Source organism: Pelodiscus sinensis, chromosome 9 (assembly GCF_052426305.1).
Source record: "Pelodiscus sinensis isolate ZL-2025 chromosome 9, ASM5242630v1, whole genome shotgun sequence".
NCBI classification, from domain to species: Eukaryota; Metazoa; Chordata; order Testudines; family Trionychidae; genus Pelodiscus; species Pelodiscus sinensis.
This window is the reverse complement of record NC_143060.1, coordinates 52,185,727-52,205,595: the sequence shown is the minus strand read 5'-3', so window position 1 is coordinate 52,205,595 and position 19,869 is coordinate 52,185,727. Positions and strand designations below refer to the sequence as shown.

General features: G+C 42.5%; 1 protein-coding gene across 1 annotated transcript; it reads left to right on the top strand.

Annotated features, from left to right (window-relative positions):
- The first annotated feature begins 3,704 nt into the window (after positions 1-3,704).
- Positions 3,705-17,792, top strand: RGS13 (regulator of G protein signaling 13). The gene is made up of 4 exons (XM_075936742.2): positions 3,705-4,277; positions 7,340-7,401; positions 13,230-13,396; positions 15,690-17,792. The coding sequence occupies exons 1-4, from the start codon at positions 4,192-4,194 to the stop codon at positions 15,876-15,878; spliced, it is 504 nt and encodes a 167-aa protein (XP_075792857.2). The 5' UTR covers positions 3,705-4,191; the 3' UTR covers positions 15,879-17,792.
- Positions 17,793-19,869: the final 2,077 nt, after the last annotated feature.

Below are 19,869 nucleotides of genomic sequence, written 5' to 3'. Positions count from 1 at the left end.
CCAGTTCCGACTTACATACAAATTCAACTTAAGAACAAACCTACAGTCCCTATCTTGTACGTAACCCGGGGACTGCCCGTACAGTACACATACAATTTAGAAAAACCAGCTGTGATTGTGCAGGGAACTGTGCAAAGCCATAGAGCTAAGATTATTCTAGCAGCATTCTCCAGGATACTGGAATGTATTCTCTTGGTTTTGAGGGGATAAAACTTCATATAGTGTTATCAGCTATGGTGCTTTACAAATATGCATTTTAATTTCTGGTAGGAAACCTAATGGGCTAGATATTTTGCTGGTGTAAACTGATGTAGTTCCGTTGATTTTAGGCTCTAAGACTCTGTCCCAATTGTGAGAGAGATGAATTTAAGAATTCCATGGTTCACAGGGTACGTCTAGACTACAGGGTTTTGTCAACAGAAGTTTGTTGACAGATACGGCGAGCCCTGCTAATACCAATATATCTTTTTTGAGATGAGGAGGCTACATCTGTACGCAGTATTCCAGATGTGGGCGTACCATGGATTTCTATAAGGACAATAAGATATTCTCTGTCTTATTTTCTATCCCTTTTTTAATGATTCCTAACATCCTGTTTGCTTTTTTGACTGCCACTGAACACTGCGTGGATGTCTTCAGAGAACTCTCCACGATGACTCCAAGATCTCTTTCCTGATTAATTGTAGCTAAATTAGCCCCCATCATATTTTATGTATAGTTGGGATTATTTTTCCCAATGTGCATGACTTTACATTTATCCACATTAAATTTCATTTGCCATTTTGTTGCCCAGTCACTTAGCTTGGTGAGATCTTTTTGAAGTTCTTCACTGTCCGCTTTGGTCTTAACTACCTTGAGCAGTTTAGTATCATCTGCAAACTTTGCCACCTCACTGTTTACCCCTTTTTCCAGATCATTTATGAATATGTTGAATAGGATTGAACATATTAGTGTAGGGGTATGTCTACACTACAATGTTAGTTCGAACGAACAGACGTTCGTTTGAACTAACTTTAATAGGCGCTACACTAGCGCTCCGCTAGTTCGAATTTAATTTGAACTAGAGGAGCGCTTAGTTCGAACTAGGTAAACCTCATTTTACGAGGATTAAGCCTAGTTCGAACTAGCTAGTTCGAATTAAGGGGTGTGTAGTCCCTTAATTCGAACTAGTGGGAGGCTAGCCCTCCCCAGGTTTCCCTGGTGGCCACTCTGGCCAACACCAGGGAAACTCATCTGCCCCCCTCCCGGCCCCCAACCCCTTAAAGGGGCACGGGCTGGCAACGGTGCCCGTGCCAGGTGCAAGCCTGCCAGCACCCAGCCAGCAGATCCTGCACCTGGCACGGATCGAGCCACCCACCCGATGCCCCCCAGCCCACCCCTTCTTCCCGGGACCAGGCTGGCGGCTCCCAGGAGCTTGCCCAGGACCGCAAGAGGCGGGCACCCACCTGGGCTAGTGCGGACATCGTGGACCTCGTCCACAACCTCCGCACTAGGCACAGGAAAGTGGCCGTCTAGGGCAGGAGAGCGGCCAGCCTGGCCACCCAGGAGCAGGTGTGCATGAAAATCAAGGTAGTCCCTGAGACCCCTGACCCTGAGCCCTGAGCTTACAATGGCCGTCCTGGGTCAGACCAAAGGTCCATCTAGCCCAGCAGCCTGTCTGCCGACAGCGGCCAACCCTAGGAACCCTGGAGGGTATGGACCGAAGACAGTGACCAAGCCATTTGTCTCATTCCATCCCTCTCCAGCCTTCCACAAACCTAGGGCAGGGACACCACTCCTACCCCCTGGCTAATAGCACTCCATGGACCCAACCTCCATGACTTGATCTCACTTCCCTTTAAACTCTGTTCTAGTTGTAGCCTTCACAGCCTCCTGCAACAAGGAGTTCCACAGGTTGACTCTTTGCTTTGTCAAGAACAACTTTCTGTTACTAGTTTGTAGCCTGCTACCCATTCCTTTCCTTTGGTGTCCTCTAGTCCTTCTTTATGGGAACTACTGAAGAACTTTTCTGTATGCACCCTCTCCACCCAACTCCTGCTTTTAGAGACCTCTATCCTGTCCCCCCTCCGTCTCCTCTTTTCTAAGCTGAAAAGTCCCAGTGTCTTTAGCCTCTCTTCATAGGGGACCTATTCCCAACCCCTGATCATTTTAGTTGCCCTCCCCTCTCCCACCCTCTCTCTTCCCCTCTCCCACCTCCTTTTCCCAGTCTCCCCCAGTTTTGTTCAATAAAGACAGATTCCATTTTTGAACACAATTGTCCTTTATTTTGTACATCAAGAAAAGGGGCTAGGGAAGGGTAAGTGGAAGGAGGTGAGGGAGGAATGGGGTACGCGCCCCCGATGGGGAGGACTGGGCTGGCTCTGCGGGCTTCTGGAGGTGGAAGCTCTCCTGCAGCCCCCCAATTGCCCCCTCTGCCCAGATGGCAGCCTGCGGCAAGTGCAGCCGGGCTGATGGCCGAGTGCTGTGATATGCCCAGTGTGGGCACTCAGTGCACTCCAAGCCAGGACTGCTTTGCAAGTGGGGCACCCCTGAGAACTGTCTGTCCAGGGTGGGGGTCGGGACCCTTTTAGCACAGCCCTCAGCTAGCCTGAGACAGCATCTCCACGCTCTAAGTCCTCCTCTGATGTCCTGCCGACACTGCTTCCGGCTATCCTTAAGCCTGCTTCAGGGTCCACTTAATGTGGACATGCTAGTTCGAATTAGCAAAACGCTAATTCGAACTAGTTTTTTAGTCTGGATCCGTTAGTTTGAATTAGCTTAGTTGGTTAGTTCGAATTAACGTTGTAATGTAGACGTACCCTAGTAATCTAACTACACTAATTAGATTAGTGTAGTAATGTAACTCTAGACTGAGAATAGTGTAGTAATCTAACTCTAGATGTATCTATCCAGGAATTCATTTTCAGGCCTGTCAACAGCAATGGGGAGGACTCAGCCTTGGGCAGAAGAGGTGGGATAGGAATAGCCAGCCCTCGTCACCACCTAGACTGTGCTGCATCTCCCTGACCCAGCCCTCAGAGCCATCAGGACCATCTGGTGGCAATTTAAAAGGGCTGGGGCTTTGGCCACTGCTTCCGCCATGGCAACAACAGTAGCAGCCCAGAAACCTGGGCCCTTTTAAATCACTGGGAACCAAGGCAACTGCCTCCCTCACTTCCCATTCGTGGCCCTGCTCATCTTAGAGAAAGACCTGCTTCATAACACAACATTATACATAAATGTATGGAAGAATTCAGCCTTCAGAATATATGGTATTACTTAAAGAAGGAAATGGACAAATTAATAAAAAAACTACAAATAAAAAGGAGAAGGGATACAGATTCTTTACTTCACAAATAATATCCTAGTATAGATATTTCCTCATTGCAACAACACAGACAGTACCCCTAGTTACGGACAGGAACCATATATCAAAACAAGTTTATTAAATCTGATCAACAATTTGTATTAATAGTAGTTCAGCATATCCCAATAACAAATTCAAAGTTATTCAATTTAAAAGTCTTGAGCTTTTACATACAAGTTTCAAAGCCTGTGACTGGAGAAATTCCCATTGACTTTAATGGACTTGGAGTCAGGCCTCAAATCTCCTAAATCTCTCAAGGCATATTTATAGTGTATGCTTCAAAATATTTTTAAGAGGAATACTTTACTTCTTAACAAAAGAGAATGAAAAACATAAAGCCCTGTAAAAAGGTCTAGGAAAAAGTCAAAGTTAGGAATAGCATTGCAGTAGATTTTAATAAGACTCAAGCTTTTCTAGAGTTATGTATCTGGGATTGTGGGATTACTGATGTGTTATTTTATAAAGAGAGGAAATTGCTACATTTATGGTTTTCTTTAAAAAAAAATACCAAAGAAACAAGTCTCTTTTAAAATGGAATAATTTAATTTGTTTCAATTAGGCCCTTAACAAACTTTTAAAAATAAAGTCTTTCAATTATTTTTTCATTAATGCTCAAGAGCCATGGGCTAAATATCCATTGAGATGAGTGAAGATGCCATCATTCTTATTGAATATTTCTATAAATATAGTAAGTGAATTTAAACAGTTAATTCCGGTTTTACAGGTGTGATCAATGCCAATCATATCTCCTTTATGTAAAAGGAGGAAAACAGTTGGAACTGGTCAGCTCTCTAAAACTCAAGTGGACTTTAAGCAGACTGGATATATCAGGTTCCAAATCTCACATGTTTTCTTTATTTAGGAGAATGAGCTCAAATATTTGTTGGCTTTGTAAGCTATTCAGAGAAGATGAAAATGGGATCAGTTCTAAGTAAGTAATACTATACTTCTGCAGTCACATAATCCAACAAGATATGAGGGATTTAGCCTCCTGACTAAAAAAGTCAAGAAATCTAAAGACACAACTTTATGCTGAATATTTTCCCATACCCATGTCGTCATCATGGTTGCACATATTGATCACCACTTATTCATGCTGTTGCTTCACAGAAGATCAATATATTTGCATTTTGTTTATGCTGTAAGTAATAGGATTATTTTTATTTGAAGTGTTCAGGCATAGACATCTTTGTCCAAATTCAACTTCTGATATAAGCCCACTAAAGTTAACTGAGCTATACCTGGGATGAATTTAACACAGAGTGTTTGGGTCCTACACCCTTTTATTATACACTCATCCCCACTGCCAGATATGTGGGCAGAACTGGCACCACGGTTTGTTGCAGAGATTGGTTCCAGAGTTAGAGTTACTGTGGTGTGGTGTACAGTTGCTGTTGAGAATTTGCTTCAGGTTGGTGGGTTGTCCGTGGCTGAGGGCTGGCCTGTCTCCCAAGGCCTGTGAAAATGATGGATCATTGTCCAGGATGGGTTGTAGATCACTGATGATGAGTTGGAGAAGTTTTAGCTGAGGACTGTAGGTGATGGCCAGTGGTGTTCTGTTGGTTTCATTGTTGGACTTCCTCGGGTGGGTATTGTAGTTTCAAGCTACGAGGAAGTGAGGAAACAGATCAACAGAGCCAGATGTGTACCCAGAAGCCTCCTACTACAAGACAAGCCCAACAAAGAAACCAACAGAACACCTCTCCAATGCATCATCAGTGATCTACAACCCATCCTGGACAACGATACATCACTTTCACAGGCCTTGGGAGGCAGGCCAGTCCTCGCCCACAGACAATCCACCAACCTGAAGCAAATTCTCAACAGCAACTATATACCACACCACAAGCGACGAGGAGTCCTGTGGCACCTTATAGACTAACTGAAGTGTAGGAGCATAAGCTTTCGTGGGCAAAGACCCACTTCGTCAGATGGGTCTTTGCCCACGAAAGCTTATGCTCCTACACTTCAGTTAGTCTATAAGGTGCCACAGGACTCCTCGTCGCTTTTGCAGATTCAGACTAACACGGCTACCCCTCTGATACCACACCACAGTAACTCTAACTCTGGAACCAATAGATGCAACAAACTTCAGTGCCAAATCTGCCCACATATCTACACCAGTAATACCATCACAGGACCTAACCAGATCAGCCACACCATCATGGGTTCATTCACCTGCACATCTACCAATGTAATACATGCCATCATATGCCAGCAATGCCCCTCTGCTATATACATTGGCCAAACTGGACAGTCCCTACGTAAAAGAATAAATGGACACAAATCAGATATCAGGAATGGCAATATACAAAAACCTGTAGGAGAATACTTCAATCTCCCTGGACACACAGTAGCAGATTTAAAGGTAGCCATCCTGCAACAAAAAAACTTCAAGAACAGTCTTCAGAGAGAAACTGCTGAGCTACATTCATCTGCAAATCTGACACCATCAGTTTAGGATTAAACAAAGACTATGAAAGGCTAGCCAAATACAAAAGCAGTTACTCCTCTCTTGATGTTCACACTTCCACATCAGCTGCTCTAAGTGGGCCTCATCCACCCTGACTGAATTGATCTTGTTATCTGTCTCTAGCCTTACTCTTGGTTGGTACTCTTTTCTTATGCCTGTATATTTATACCTGCCCCTGGAATTTCCACTACATGCATCTGATGAAGTGGGTCTTTGCCCATGAAAGCTTATGCTCCAATACATCTGTTAGTCTCTAAGGTGCCACAGGACTCCTCGTCACTTTTGCAGATGCAGACTAACACAGCTACCCCTCTGATACTTAACATTTTAATAGCCCATATTCATTTTCCCCACAGCGACTTCAATATATTTCATCAGTTTATGGTAAAACAAGGTCTTCCCTTTGGGTATGTCTAGACTATACAGTTTTTCCATGTCCAGGGAACGCATTTGTTCTTCCCCCTTTTTTTTGTGGAAGAGCAAACACGCTCTTTCAAAAGCCTCTGTATTCCTCGTTCTATATCCAGAAACTGAAATAAGAAGGCAGTTTTGCTAGTGCTCAGGGAAACTGACAAACAGGAATGTCACTTGCTCTGTATAAAAGCACTAATGCTGACAGCAGTAAAAATGCATCCGTCAGTAACAGCAGATATGACCCAAAAGCAGTTTTATCAAAGAATAAGCATTCTCAGGAACCAGATGCAACTTCTTTTCTACCCTTAACCTCACACCTCAAGTACTTATATAAAGGGGGGGGTCAGTTAGGCACGAGAAAAGTCCTAATTGAACAAGAATCAATTGTGTGAGCGGAAAATATGGAATAGCTGAGACCACAGTTTGGTGCTCACAACATTTCTACCAAAAATATATGTTAAATTGTCCAGAAATTTCCTGAGAAAAGATTAGCTTCTTATAAACACACAGCAGTGATATCTGTCCTAGAATTATATCAAACAAACCTAAGAAATCACCACACACTAAACTACAAAACAAGCAAACAGCTGTTGTGCAGAGCATTCATTAGCACTCGCTATCCACAAGCCAACGCTGCTTTTAATCAAATATGGATTATTCTTGAACTTTATGGTACTTAAGTGGCTATAGTTGGGTTTCAGTAACTGGAAGGATCAAGCAAGAATGCCAACTCTTTCCAGTTTGATTAGAGGCTAATGTATTATGATGCATATTCTTTTTAATCTCTTACATTAATTGAATGTACAGTGGCATTTCTTTTAAATTAACAGTGGTTGGATATGAAAAATTATAAGACCAACAGACTCAGGTGGTATACATAAAGCTACACTGATTTATAACAATTCAGGATATGACTCTTAGAAATTTATTTTTCTTTGAGATTAGTTCTCTCTCTCCTCTGATGTTCAGAAATGAATTTGCACAAAGTCTGTCTAGAATTATGCAACAATACTTTCTTTTTATTTTAGCTTTATTTTTAAACCTAACATTAGACACACAGTTAACTTCAATTCTAATCCCACAATAACCTTTCCACTTTTGCAAAGAATGTCACTGGAGGAAGTGCTACAGTGGTCCCAATCTTTTGAAAAGCTGATGACTACTAAATGTAAGTAGTTGTATGTTTGTACTCTAGCAGAGATATTTACCAGTTACCTAACCCTTATTTAGAAATATGTGAATAAGGATGGGAGGGCTCAGATGATTTAATAGAATATCTCATTTACTGTGTTTTATGGAAACTGCCTTCTGTTAAAAAGGAAAATGAATGAAAGAATTGTAATAGCAAATCAATTACTAATGCTCTTGATGTCCATGGAATATAATTAGTCACTATGAATTCTTCCATGAGATAAAGATAGGTGAGGTAATAGCTTCTGCTGCTACAAGAGATAAGTTTTTGTGCTTCACAGAGCTCTTCCTCAGTTCTGGAGAAGGTAACCAGAGCATCCTAATTAAATATAAACCCAGATGGGCCATTAAGCAAAAAGGAATTCACAAATGCTGTAGGAGACCAGTTAAAATTAAGTAAGCCATTAAGGGTTATCAGATAGTAGGATATGTTACACGTTTTTGTAATAAACCATAAATCCAGCATCTATGTTAAGTCAATGGTTTTAAGTTTCAGCAAACTTATAAATTTAAGTTTCTAGTCTCATCTTGCAAAAGAAATCTGACTTTCCACAGGTTTACTTTGAGGATGAGGACTGAGAGGTCAAATATGGAGTGACTGCTTTGTGAAAAGTGTTTGTGACACTGTTGTTTTGGAACACTGGATGTGCTAGTTGTGGTACACCACAGGTTGATATAGGCATTTGATACAGGACGTATGAGTCTTGAAAGGTGTGCTCTGAGGAGTATTGATCATTGTAGCAATGGACAAACATCTGCAGGTTTGTATTTGTTATTATGGCAGAATCTAATGCTGTATTGAATTGGTGTGTCTTAGTGCATGGGAACCTTGGTTCTGATAATGATCTTGGTAAGGTTGGGAGGTTGTTTAAAGGCCAGAAGAGGGGGCTTAGGAAAGATTTATTTTAATATGTGGTCCCTTCAAGTATGGGTTGTAGTTTGATGAAATCCACTGTGGGTTCCAGCATGGAGTGCTGGTGAAAACTAGGGGTAAATGTTTAATGTCGGCTTTTTCCTGTTGTGAAGCAGCTTCTCCCAAGATATTTGTGTGACTCATTCTATGATGTGATCTGTTTTGCTGGTAGCATGTCCTTGTTTGGTGAAGACTTTTTATTAGTTTGTTTATGTTCATACCACGGACTTTCTCCTTGGAGTAAATTCTGTGGTAACAGAGGGTATGTCTAAACTGCATCCCTCTGCCGACTGAGGTTGACATTGCAAATGAGGCAGGGATTTAAATATCCCACACCTAATTTGCATAAAAATACCTGCCGTATTTTGCAGACTCAGCACATTGTCTGAAAAAAAGCGGCAGTCTAGAGGGGGATCTGTCGAGAAAGAAAGCCTTTTTCGACAGATCCTGTAAACCTCCTTGCAGGCCATTTTTATGCAAACTAGGTGCGGGATATTTAAATCCCTGCCTCATTTGCAAAGTCAACCTGCCTAATCTGCATCCCTCTGCCGACAGAGGGATGCAGTCTAGACATACCCTAAGTGGTTGACTGTGGATAAATGGATTTCTTGGTGTGTCCAGAATGGTTGCTGAATCCATTGGTGTCATGTATATGGTTGTCTAAAGGATTCTGTTGTTGAAGCTGATCATAGTATCAAGAAGGTAGTATGGGAATGTTCTAGAATGTTTGATGGATGGGCAGTGATGCTTGAAGTTCTGGTGGAAATCTATTGGTAAGCTTAGGTGAATTGTCCAGAGGATGAAAATATCATCAATGTCCTCAGTTCTCATTCTAAATGGAAGCCTTCTCCTTCAAAGGACAAGCCTTGGAATTTAAATGTATATCTCTGATGAGCACGAAAAAGAATAGACTTAAACAGAGATACTGAATGTATGGCTTATAATTATATGCAACAGACCCCACTCCCTACTAACTCTTAAGTGCCTGCTTCATTTAAATGGTTTCCCACAACATATGTTAATCCTTCATATTTAAGGAGCTGTCCCATCTTGTATTTTCACCATGAATTTTTCTGGCATTCATAGAAATAAACCATAAATATTCTTTGGTCATGATATAAACCCTTAAAATTATCCATACATTTTTAAGTACCACCATTGTTTCAAATTTCAAAACAAATACTAAAAGAGCTGCAAACGGCAAGATTTTTATGTACTTAACACAAAAATCAAAGAAAAGGATATAAGAATGGCCATATTGGGTCAGATCAATTGTCCATTTAGGTCAGTTATCTGTCATCTGATAATGGCCAAAGCCAAATATTTCAAAAGGAATTAACAGAACAGATAAATTATCAAGTGATCCAGTCCCCAAATATGACCATCCGAGTCTAGGGACACCCAGAGCATGGTATTGCATCCCTATACATATTAGCTAATAGCCATTCATTGGCCTATTCTCCATGGGCATGTCTACACAGCAAAGTTATTTCGAAATAACAGCCATTATTTCAAAATAACTTTATTAGCATCTACACAGCCAAAACGCTATTTAGAAATTAATTCGAAATAGCGAAGCGCTTATTTCAAAGTTGATAAACCTGATTCCACGAGGAATAACACCAAATTCGAAATAGCTATTTCAAAGTAAGTGCTGTGTAGACACTTATATCGAAATAGGGGGCCATCAGCCTTCCCAGGGTGCCCTGGTGGCCACTCCAGACTCAACCAAGAACTCTCCTCTCCCTCCTCTCTCCCTGGACCCTTAAAGGGGTTGACTCTGGTCACAGTGCCTTGCTAGCTCCAAGCCTGCCATCTCAGAGCCAGCAGTCACTGCCCCTGACCCAGTGACCCCAAAATATGAGTAAGCCACTGGCAGACAGCCCTCCACCACTCCCCAGGAGCAGTCTGTCAGCTCCCAGGAGCCTGCCAGGGACCGGAGAAGGTGGGCGTCTTCCTGGTCCAGGGTGGAGATCATGGACCTTATTCAGGTTTGGGGGAATGCCCCCAGCATCCAAGATCTCCGCACTAGATGGGGTAACACAGCTGTCTATGGCAGGATAGCTGCCAGCCTGGCCACTAAAGGCCACATGCGAACCCAGGAGCAAGTTTGCATGAAAAGCAAGTTGGTCCGGCGAGACCCCCAACCCTAGGCCCTGAGCTTCTCCTCCCCCTTCTTCCCCTTACTTCCCTCTTCCAGCTCCCTCCTCCCAGGTTTCCCCCTCCCCTCTCCCACTCTGTCTCTTCCCCTCTCCCACCTCCTTTTCCCAGTCTCCCCAGAGGTTTATCCCCCCTCCCCCAGTTTTGTTCAATAAACTCAGTTTCTATTTTTGAACATACATGTCTTTATGTGACATCAGGAAAGGGGGTTAGGAAGGGGTAAGTGAAAGGGACATGAGGGAGGAATGAGGCATAAGCCCCTAGTGGGGCAGACCAGGGAGCCTCTTAGTGCTCCTCAGGGTGGAAGCTGTCCCATCGAGCCCCCTGGATACTGACAGTCCCCCGATGGACCTCCCAGATGGCAGTCCGCAGAAAGTGCAGCCAGGCTCGCAGCAATGCATCCACAAGAAGCACCAGAGTGCCCAGGGCAGTTCTGACTCCATGTTACAGAGTGCTGTGGTGTCCTGAGAGAGGGCAACCAGAAACAAAATGCTTTGTTGTCCGTCATTGAGGCAGGCAAGCAAGTAGGGAAAGCCAACAACCGGCTGTCTAGGGGGAGTCCCTTTAAGCACAGGCCTCAGCTAGCCTCAGGCAGCAGCCACACAAAGTAACTCCTTACCTGATGCCCTGCCAAACCTGGTTCCGGCCGGCCTTAAATGCAATTCAGCGTCCACTCAGTGTTGACGCATTATTTCAAAATAGCAAAACACTATTTTGAAATGCATTTTGTGTGTAGACACGCTATTTCGAAATAACTTATTTCAAATTAACTATTTCAAAATAAAATATTTCGAAATAACACTGTAGTGTAGACATACCCCATGAACTTATCTAATTATTTTTTGAACCCACTTATAGATTTCACCCCCACAACATCTCGTGGCCACAAATTACACAGATTAACTATGCATTATATGAAGAAGTACTTCCATTTGTTTAAAACCTCTTGCCTGCTAATTACATTGGCAGATAGATCCCTAATTCTTATATTAAAAACATTTCCTTAATCACTTCCTCCACACCACTCATAATTTTATAAATCTCTGTCATATTCTCTTTTCCAAAATGAACAGTTCTAGTCTTTTGAATCTATCTTCATATAGAAGCTATTCCATATTTCTAATAGTTTTGTTGCCTTTTTCTGCATCTTTTCCATTTCATTTGAAATGGAGAGACCAGAACTGCATGCAATATTCAATGTCTCAGTAACAGTATGGATTTATATAGTGGCATTATAATATTTCCTGTCTTATTGTCTTTTTCCAATGGTTCCTAATGTTATTCATTTTTGCTGCTACACAATTGATCAAATGTTTTCAGAAAACTATCCACAATGATGCCACAATCTCTTTCTTGAGTAGTAACACCTAAGTTAGACCCAACCTTTTTCTTGTATAGTTGGGAAGTTTCCCAATATGAATAAGCTCTCAGGAAGGATGATGCAAAAGGCCAAGTACGTGAACAGTGAGAAGCTTCACTTGAAGTCAGTGGAGGTGCAACTTCTTATCACAGAGCACTTCTTACCACCAATGAAACCAAAATCAATAGGATTCAGGATGTTTGGACAAAACAAAGAAGGCCCTTTGCAATAGAAAAACTTGGGTTATGTCAAACATGGTCCACAGATCTCATCCACCCTGCTCACGATGGCCTGTGGCCAGAGAACCTCTGTCTCCATCATGCCCCTTTTGCTATATGGAACAACTGGCTAGACTAAACAGCTGTCTTGCATCCCTAGCAATGTTCCCTCTAATTTTCCCCCCTCCATGTGTAGAATAATTTTATGTGCACTGAGATATGTGTGAATGTGTCCCCTCAGTTAAAACAAAAAACCTAGCAATGGGTGCTTTGATAATCAGTTGGGCAGCATTTGGATCTCTCATGACTGGCTGCACAAGCACACAGATTACAGGGAACACTGATCCCCAGGATTAGTTACAACAAGGGTGTACTGTACCGTTAATGTGCACTGGAATTGAAATATGCAAATCCTTTCAATTACTGGAGAGAAAATTCTAGCAGATTTCTTAGTTACAATGATGACAGCACTAAAAGTTATCTTTTCATTTGAAGAAACAAGGGGGAAAATGAAAAATTAAAACCTTCTTTCCCTTTTTTTCCAGACATACCATGATTTTCTGAGGTTTAGAAATTTTTCACTTCATTGCATAGCTGAATTTTCAAAATAATAAATTTTATACACACACACACACACACACACACACACACACATGTTTTGTGACTTTTAAACCAAAGATGAGAGGGAAATTATTCAGTATTCTGCTTTCTGTGTACATGTGCAACTCTCGCTAATGTTAAGGGAGTTATAAGCATATCTAAAAAGAAGACTATCAAAGCCTTAACCTTTTGAGTATCACATTGAGTAGGCATTTATTTCCTAAGTATTCTTTTAAAAGCCATTCTATTAACAGTCTCACATTTTTCTAAACAATATAAAACAAAAAGGGCCAGAAGAATTCCTTACTTATTTAAAAGTAGTCTGTGATACCCTTCCTGAGTTTGGATAGTACCTTATCCTGTAAGTAGCCCCATTGTCTTCTGTAAGATTCCTTGTGGAATCAGAAACTATACAACATAAATAAAAATATCAGAAACTGGTCCATAATTCTTATCTAGTCATTTTCATTCTGAGCTGAGCAAATCCTTCTTGAATTGTCTTCCTACGTGTAGCATTTATAGTTTATAATGTTAGATTTCTGTAACCCTTTCAGATGGGCCTGTAATGTACAAGACCTACCTGAAGACAGAGTACAGTGATGAGAACATTGAATTCTGGCTTGCATGTGAAACTTACAAGAAGATTGCATCAAGGAGGAAAAGAATTTCTGTGGCCAGGAAAATTTTTAAAAATTACATTCAACCTTTGGCACCTAAAGAGGTGAATAAACATTGTAAAAACTGATCTGCTCCTCCCTCCCACATGCATGTGTAAACACACACACACACACATGCACACACACACACACACACACACACAGATGTTTATGTTAAAAATGTGTACATGTTATCTGTTGAAACTGAAAGCAGCAAAATTTGAATTTGCAAAATTCAACAATACTTGGCAGTTGCACTCACTGTATAAAGCAGTGTAAAGATGTTTACTTGATTAAACCTCTTTGCAGCACCCTTCTGTGAAGTAGTTAATTAAGTATTTTAACCTTATTGAAACTGAGGCAGATTAGGTTCTAGATCTAAATTTCTGGGGTTTCTCCCCATTCTTTTAGGGAAATATACAAAGCTTGTTGACACCAATGAGAGTCTTTCCATATATTTCAGTAGACTTTACATAAGACCCTTATATATGAAAAGACTGGACTAAGTGCAGTAAAATTTTTGATATCCATCATGTTGGGAGGATGAGAGGTGCCGATGAGTCAAATATTCTTTTTAACTTAGTGTTTGGGATATAGGAAGGGGATCTAGGCTAGGGATGCAGGAGGGGGTTCAGGCTGGGTCCAGGGATTAGGACTGCAGGAAGATGCAGGGGGTTCAGGCTCAGAGAGGGAATTTAGGTGTGCCAGGGTTTGAGGAGTGCCATATCTGGGTGGTACTCATTTCAAGTGGCTCCCTACAAGCAGTAACATTTCCCTATTGCTTCTAGGCAGAGGCAAGGCTAGGTGACTCTGCGTGCTGCTTCTGGTCCCCAGGTGCCAGCCCCACAGCTCCGATTGGCCGTCATTCCCAGCCAATGGGAGCTGTGGAGCCAGAGCTCTGGGGGAGGGCTGAATGTTCCCCTGCCAAGGAAAAGCAAGCACGTCACCATTTCCGGAGAGGCACAAGAGTCACACCAGCCAGACTATAAACCAAGCTTTCAATGATGATCAGAAATGTCAGTCTAAAGAGCTTTGTGACTGGTACAGGGCCACACTAGATAATATTGCTCTTACTGTGTCTAGAAATTAAGTAGGATCTCCACCCAGTTCCATCCCTGTTGAGAATTGGCTGATGCAAGACCATCAATGTGACGGATTTTTTATTAGGTTTTTTGGCAACAGGGCAGTGAAGAAGAGCTTGATTGGTTGGCTCACTGTTTCCTGAGCTTTGCATGAATATTTGTAAGAGATTCCATCAGAAAATACACATGCTCCAAAATGGATAACCTTGCATTTGATTTTCACAAATGAAAAGCAGTGTAGCCAGCCTCAGATACTGAATAATCATGACAAAGTTCTCATACTCATGAGATCAGCATAAAAATTGTTAAAATAATAATTTATGAGTTCTTAATGTGTCTTCTAGTCTTGAGCTTTTAGGAATACACTTGCTTCCTATTTTCAAATTTTATTCTGCAAAATTAGGGCTTGAAACTTTCTCTTTTTTAAATGGAAGCTGATAGTAATCTCAATATAGTCTGTATAAACAAAAACAAAAACACAGCAGTAACCAGGAAGGCATAGATTGCACCTTAAAAAAAGAAATCCACATACTCTTGGTACAACAAGATCTTCATACATCAAAGATTACATTAATTCACATCCCTCCAACTCATCTTTCAGTTTCTAATAGACCAAGTTTAATTTATCAGAGCAAGTCTAACTTACCAAATGTTTTCTTGAAATGCTATTGTCTTAGTTAATCTGCTAGATCATAGTGAGGTTCAATTTTTATTTGCAGTACCTTTCTACCAGCAGTGATAGCTCTTATATATCCACAAACCTTCTACTCATTCACTGAAAATCTTCACTTGACTCCTGAGTCTCATACTCTATAATGAATAATCCATTTCCTAAACCAGATTGATGTACAATCTCTGTTGTATAATAACCCAGAAGCTACAGTGACTTGCATAGCCTGATTTTCAAGAGTGATGAGCACCCAAAGTATCCCACCAATTTCAGTGAGAACTTCTGAAAAACAGGCCTTCAGTTATCTAAATATGAACATAGGAACCTAAGTTTAAGTCAAGGAGACAAACACTTTGAAACAAGATTTTTAAATAATAGATTTTAATATTTCATAATATCTTCCTCCTGTATCCATAGTTAGGTAACTTAAGGCCTGTTCTTCAGAAGTTCTGACCAATAGGAGCCATTGGGTGCTCCATAGTCAACCTGGTGAGAAACCCAATCATATAGATATAAGGAATAGACTGCAGACTGCCAAGATTCATCTTTTATTTTCTGCCCTCAATATTTTTGTTGTAACTCCTTTAATTTTGCTTTATTTTTCAGATTAACATTGATAGTCCTGCAAGGGAAGCTATTATCAGAAATATTCAAGAACCAACTCAGTCTTGTTTTGATGAAGCTCAGAGAATAGTTTACATGCACATGGAAAGGGATTCTTATCCCAGATTTCTTGGATCAGAAATCTACCAGAAGCTCAAACACAGGTTTCAAAGTCACAGCAATGACTCATAAATACATTAGAGAAAGAGCTTAAGGATTTAGCAAAAGAGACTTCCTTCTGCTTTATTAATATTTTCAAATGCTAAATGAAGAACAGAAGAAATCAGACACTGGATGATGCCTTACAAAGAATGGCGGTATATTCCTATGCTGATATTAGAACTGAATATAAAATATATTAAAAAATTGAGAGCCAAAAATGTTGGCCAAAACCTTAAAAAAATTATTTAGAAATTCTGTATGGGACTCTCAGTTCTTCATGCAGCCATTCCTTCTATGGGTCAGGATTCCTTGCTAGAATACATTTCCCATAATGCATCATAGTCTACCCTCTTGCTGAGATATGCTGGTATATTATGGAACACTCATGGCTGGGTGCATCATGGGAAATATAATTCAGAGAGAGAACCTGACCCAAAGATAAGAAAAGAGACCTTTCTGGATCATACATTTCGGCTGTGTCTACACTGGCCCCTTCTTCGGAAGAGGCATGCTAATTTCTAACTTTGGAATAGGGAAATCCATGGGGGATTTAATAATTTCAGGTAGGAATAAGGCTTTATTCCGGAGGATCACGCCAGTCTGGATGCTCTTTTCCGGCTTTTCCCCAATCCGGAAAAAAAGCGGCGGCCATGTTTATTTAAATCCCACGGGGGATCTTTAAATCCCCCGCAGATTTCCCTATTCCAAAGTTAGAAATTAGCATGCCTCTTCCAAAGAAGGGGCCAGTCTAGACGTAGCCCAAGTGTTTAGTTCTTTTACAAAGTTGAAATTTTCCATGGAAACCAGATAACTTTCACAAAACAAAACAATTTTTTTTGACTCTCAGGGTAGGAATATTACCTTTACAAATGAAACAGCAGCTATTTTTTCAATGTAACTTTATGTCTTGGAACTCTCCCCTGCCTGATAGTAGTGGCAGACTCCAGAGACCTTAATCTGATTCAGACCAGCTCTTTGCACAAGTCTTGCTTTGTTCTGAACTTGATTCAGCGCCTGACTACAGCTAAGATCTTTGGCTCTGGTTCCTGGCCTACCAACCAACCACAAGGCCTGACCTTCCACATCTCAGATTTTGACATGACAATAGGTTACAATGGGGAGGGAAGAGGGAAGAGAATAGATTCATGAGCTGCACTAAGAATTTGTGAGCCACTTTTAGTTCACCTCATTCTTGTCTGGAATTTTTAAAAAGTCATTACAGGGAAGAAACTTAGGACTTCACTCACTTAAAACAATCTACGGAAAACTGGCTGCATCTTGTTCTTCTTCTACTATCTAGGGAAGACTAGTTCCATCCCCTCATCAACATCCACCATTATTCAGAAAAAATCATCAGCAGTGTAAGAAATAAGAGTGCTGAGGTTTATAATAGTAGTTACTATGCCATATTGTAAATGCTATACTGCACAAGCTAAAATTCATAGCATTGCACGGTTAATAATCTAAACAATCTCAAGTGAAAAGAGAAAAACTGCACATTATATTTGGTTAAACAAAAAAAATACATTACTTTTCAGAAGGCTTCAAGAATAGTTGTAACTGTCTCCAGGCATATTTAAGCTACTATGATGCATTTTGTACACAAAGACTCTGGGTATGTCTACACTACAGTGTTATTTCAAAATATCTTATTTCAAAATAGTTAATTCAAAATAAGTTATTTCAAAATAACGCATCTACACACAAAATACATTTTGAAATAGCATTTTGCTATTTTGAAATACCGCATCCACACTGCATGGACACTGATTCGGAGTTAAAGCCAGCCAGAACCAGTTCAGGGTTAGGGCATTAGGTAAGGAGTATCTTTGTGTGGCTGTTGCCTGAGGCTATCTGAGGCCTGTGCTTAAAGGTATACCCCCTCTCCCCCGGCAGTCAGGTTTCAGGAATCCCTGCTTGCTTTCCTGACTTCCACTCCCCCCCCCCCCCCCTCCTGATGTCAAATAAAATACATGTATTTTCAAAAACATAAACTCTCTTTATTTAACAAAACTGGGGGGGGGGATAAAACTCTGGGGAGACTGGGGAAAGGAGGTGGGAGAGGGAGAAGACAGGGTGGAAGAGGGGAGGAGGAAACCTGGGAGGAGGGAGCTGGAAGGGGAAAGCAAGGGGAAGAAGGGGGAGGGGAAGCTCAGGGCTCTGGGGTGAGGGTCTCACCTGGCCAAGTGTCTCCAAGCACGGCAAGTGCGGGGGCCTCGGCATTCCCGGGATGATGGGGAGGAAGGTGTGGAGGTTGAGGTGGGGGGTATGGAGAATGAGGAGGAGGGTGTGGAGGTTAAGGAGGGAGAGGTAGTAGAGGGAGAAGGAGGAGGAGGAGGAGCAGGAGCTGGGGAGGCAGCAGGCACTGGAGTGGCACGAGGCAGCACGGTCTGCACCAGGGTTGGCAGATGGGCACAGATGGCATTACCCTGGGCAAGCAGCTCCCACCGGAAATCCCGGTTAGCCTGCACCCTGTGCTTTTGGTACCCCTGCAGTGTTTGGGTGGACCTGCTGAGCCCTCGGGTACAGAAGGATGTCCCAGGCGGGGTGGTGCGCCCTACACGCGCAGCTGGTGCGGCTGTGGAGAAAGAAGAGAAGTGGTCAGTTCTCACTGGGGACACAGTGGGTGAAGCCCAGCCCCGCTTTGCGAGGTGAGGATCACCGTGCCCTGCACCATCAGAGCCACTGTGCTTGCACAGAGGCCATGGTCGGAATGTCCGGCTATCCCCAGGAGTGAGAGCTGCCCCGAGACTGCACCCAGGCCCATGTGCTGTGTATAGTGTGGCTGAAGTGGGGGGGAGAAGTTAGAGGGGACTTGTGAAGGGAGGGCATCCTGCTGTGCCCTGGGGTCAGGAGCATGTCAGGTCTCTTCACACACACGTGTGACTATCAGGCCATGGCCCCTGTGCGGCACACAGCTACATCCACCTGCCCAGGGGTGGCATGGCACATGCTCACACATGCACAGGTTGCTGCATGATACATGGTAAGCAAGGGCCACGTGCGCGGACCCTGGTCTCCCTCCCTGGACCCTCCCCCTGGGAAGGGGACAGTGACGTCACTTACATGGTGTGGCCTCCCCAGACGATCCTGCTGACTCCTCTCCTGGGACTACTCGGGGGGTCCTGCTGGCGTGGCGGCTCCTCCTCCATGCCCTGCTCAAGGTCCTCCGGTCCCAGCTTGCTGCCCCCCGGGGTGGCATGGACCGCACCTCCCAACAGGATGCAGTCCAGGCTGCCAAAATAGGCGCAGCTGTCTGCCCCTGCTGCAGAGCTGCCCCAAGTGGCCCTGATGTATGCCTGCCGCAGCTCTTTAATCTTGAAGTGCACGAGCTCATGGGTGCGCCTGTGGCTTTTCTTGTGGTAGCTATGTGGCCATAGATGGCCGCATTCCTCCACCTAGTGTGGAGATCATGGACATTGGGGGCCTGCCCCCAAACCTCAATGAGGTCCATGATCTCCACAGTGCACCAGGCAGGTGCCCGCCTTTTCCGGCCCCTATGGTCTCACCCTCGTAGAATGAGGTTCAACTAATTTGAATTAAGCGCCCAGCTATTTCGATTTTATTTTGAAATAGCGGTTTGCCTGTATAGATGCTATTGAAATTAATTTGAAATAAGGGCTGTTATTTTGAATTGACTTTGCTGTGTAGACATACCCTCTTAGATTAACAAAGTAGGATAAAAAGCTGTTTGTTAAACCTTAGAGAGAAATGGAATGCTTTTGTTTAATGGGTCATGCTAAGAACTGCTTCATAAATCTGGCTTGCAGGGTCCAAAAGGTAAAAAAGCTAGATTAGTTCTGCATAACTCATGTTTTCAGAGCACCCACAACATTTCTTATAGATATCCCTATATTTCATGCCACTCACATTTTGGCAGATTCCCCTGATTTGCCAGTTCACTGCCCTACTCAAAGTGTAGCTTTTACCCCTTTATCATTAGATTCTTGTGTGAGGGCCTGATGGTGACATAAACATACTGATCCAAATGAAAAACTTTCTTGTAAATCTTTTTCATCTG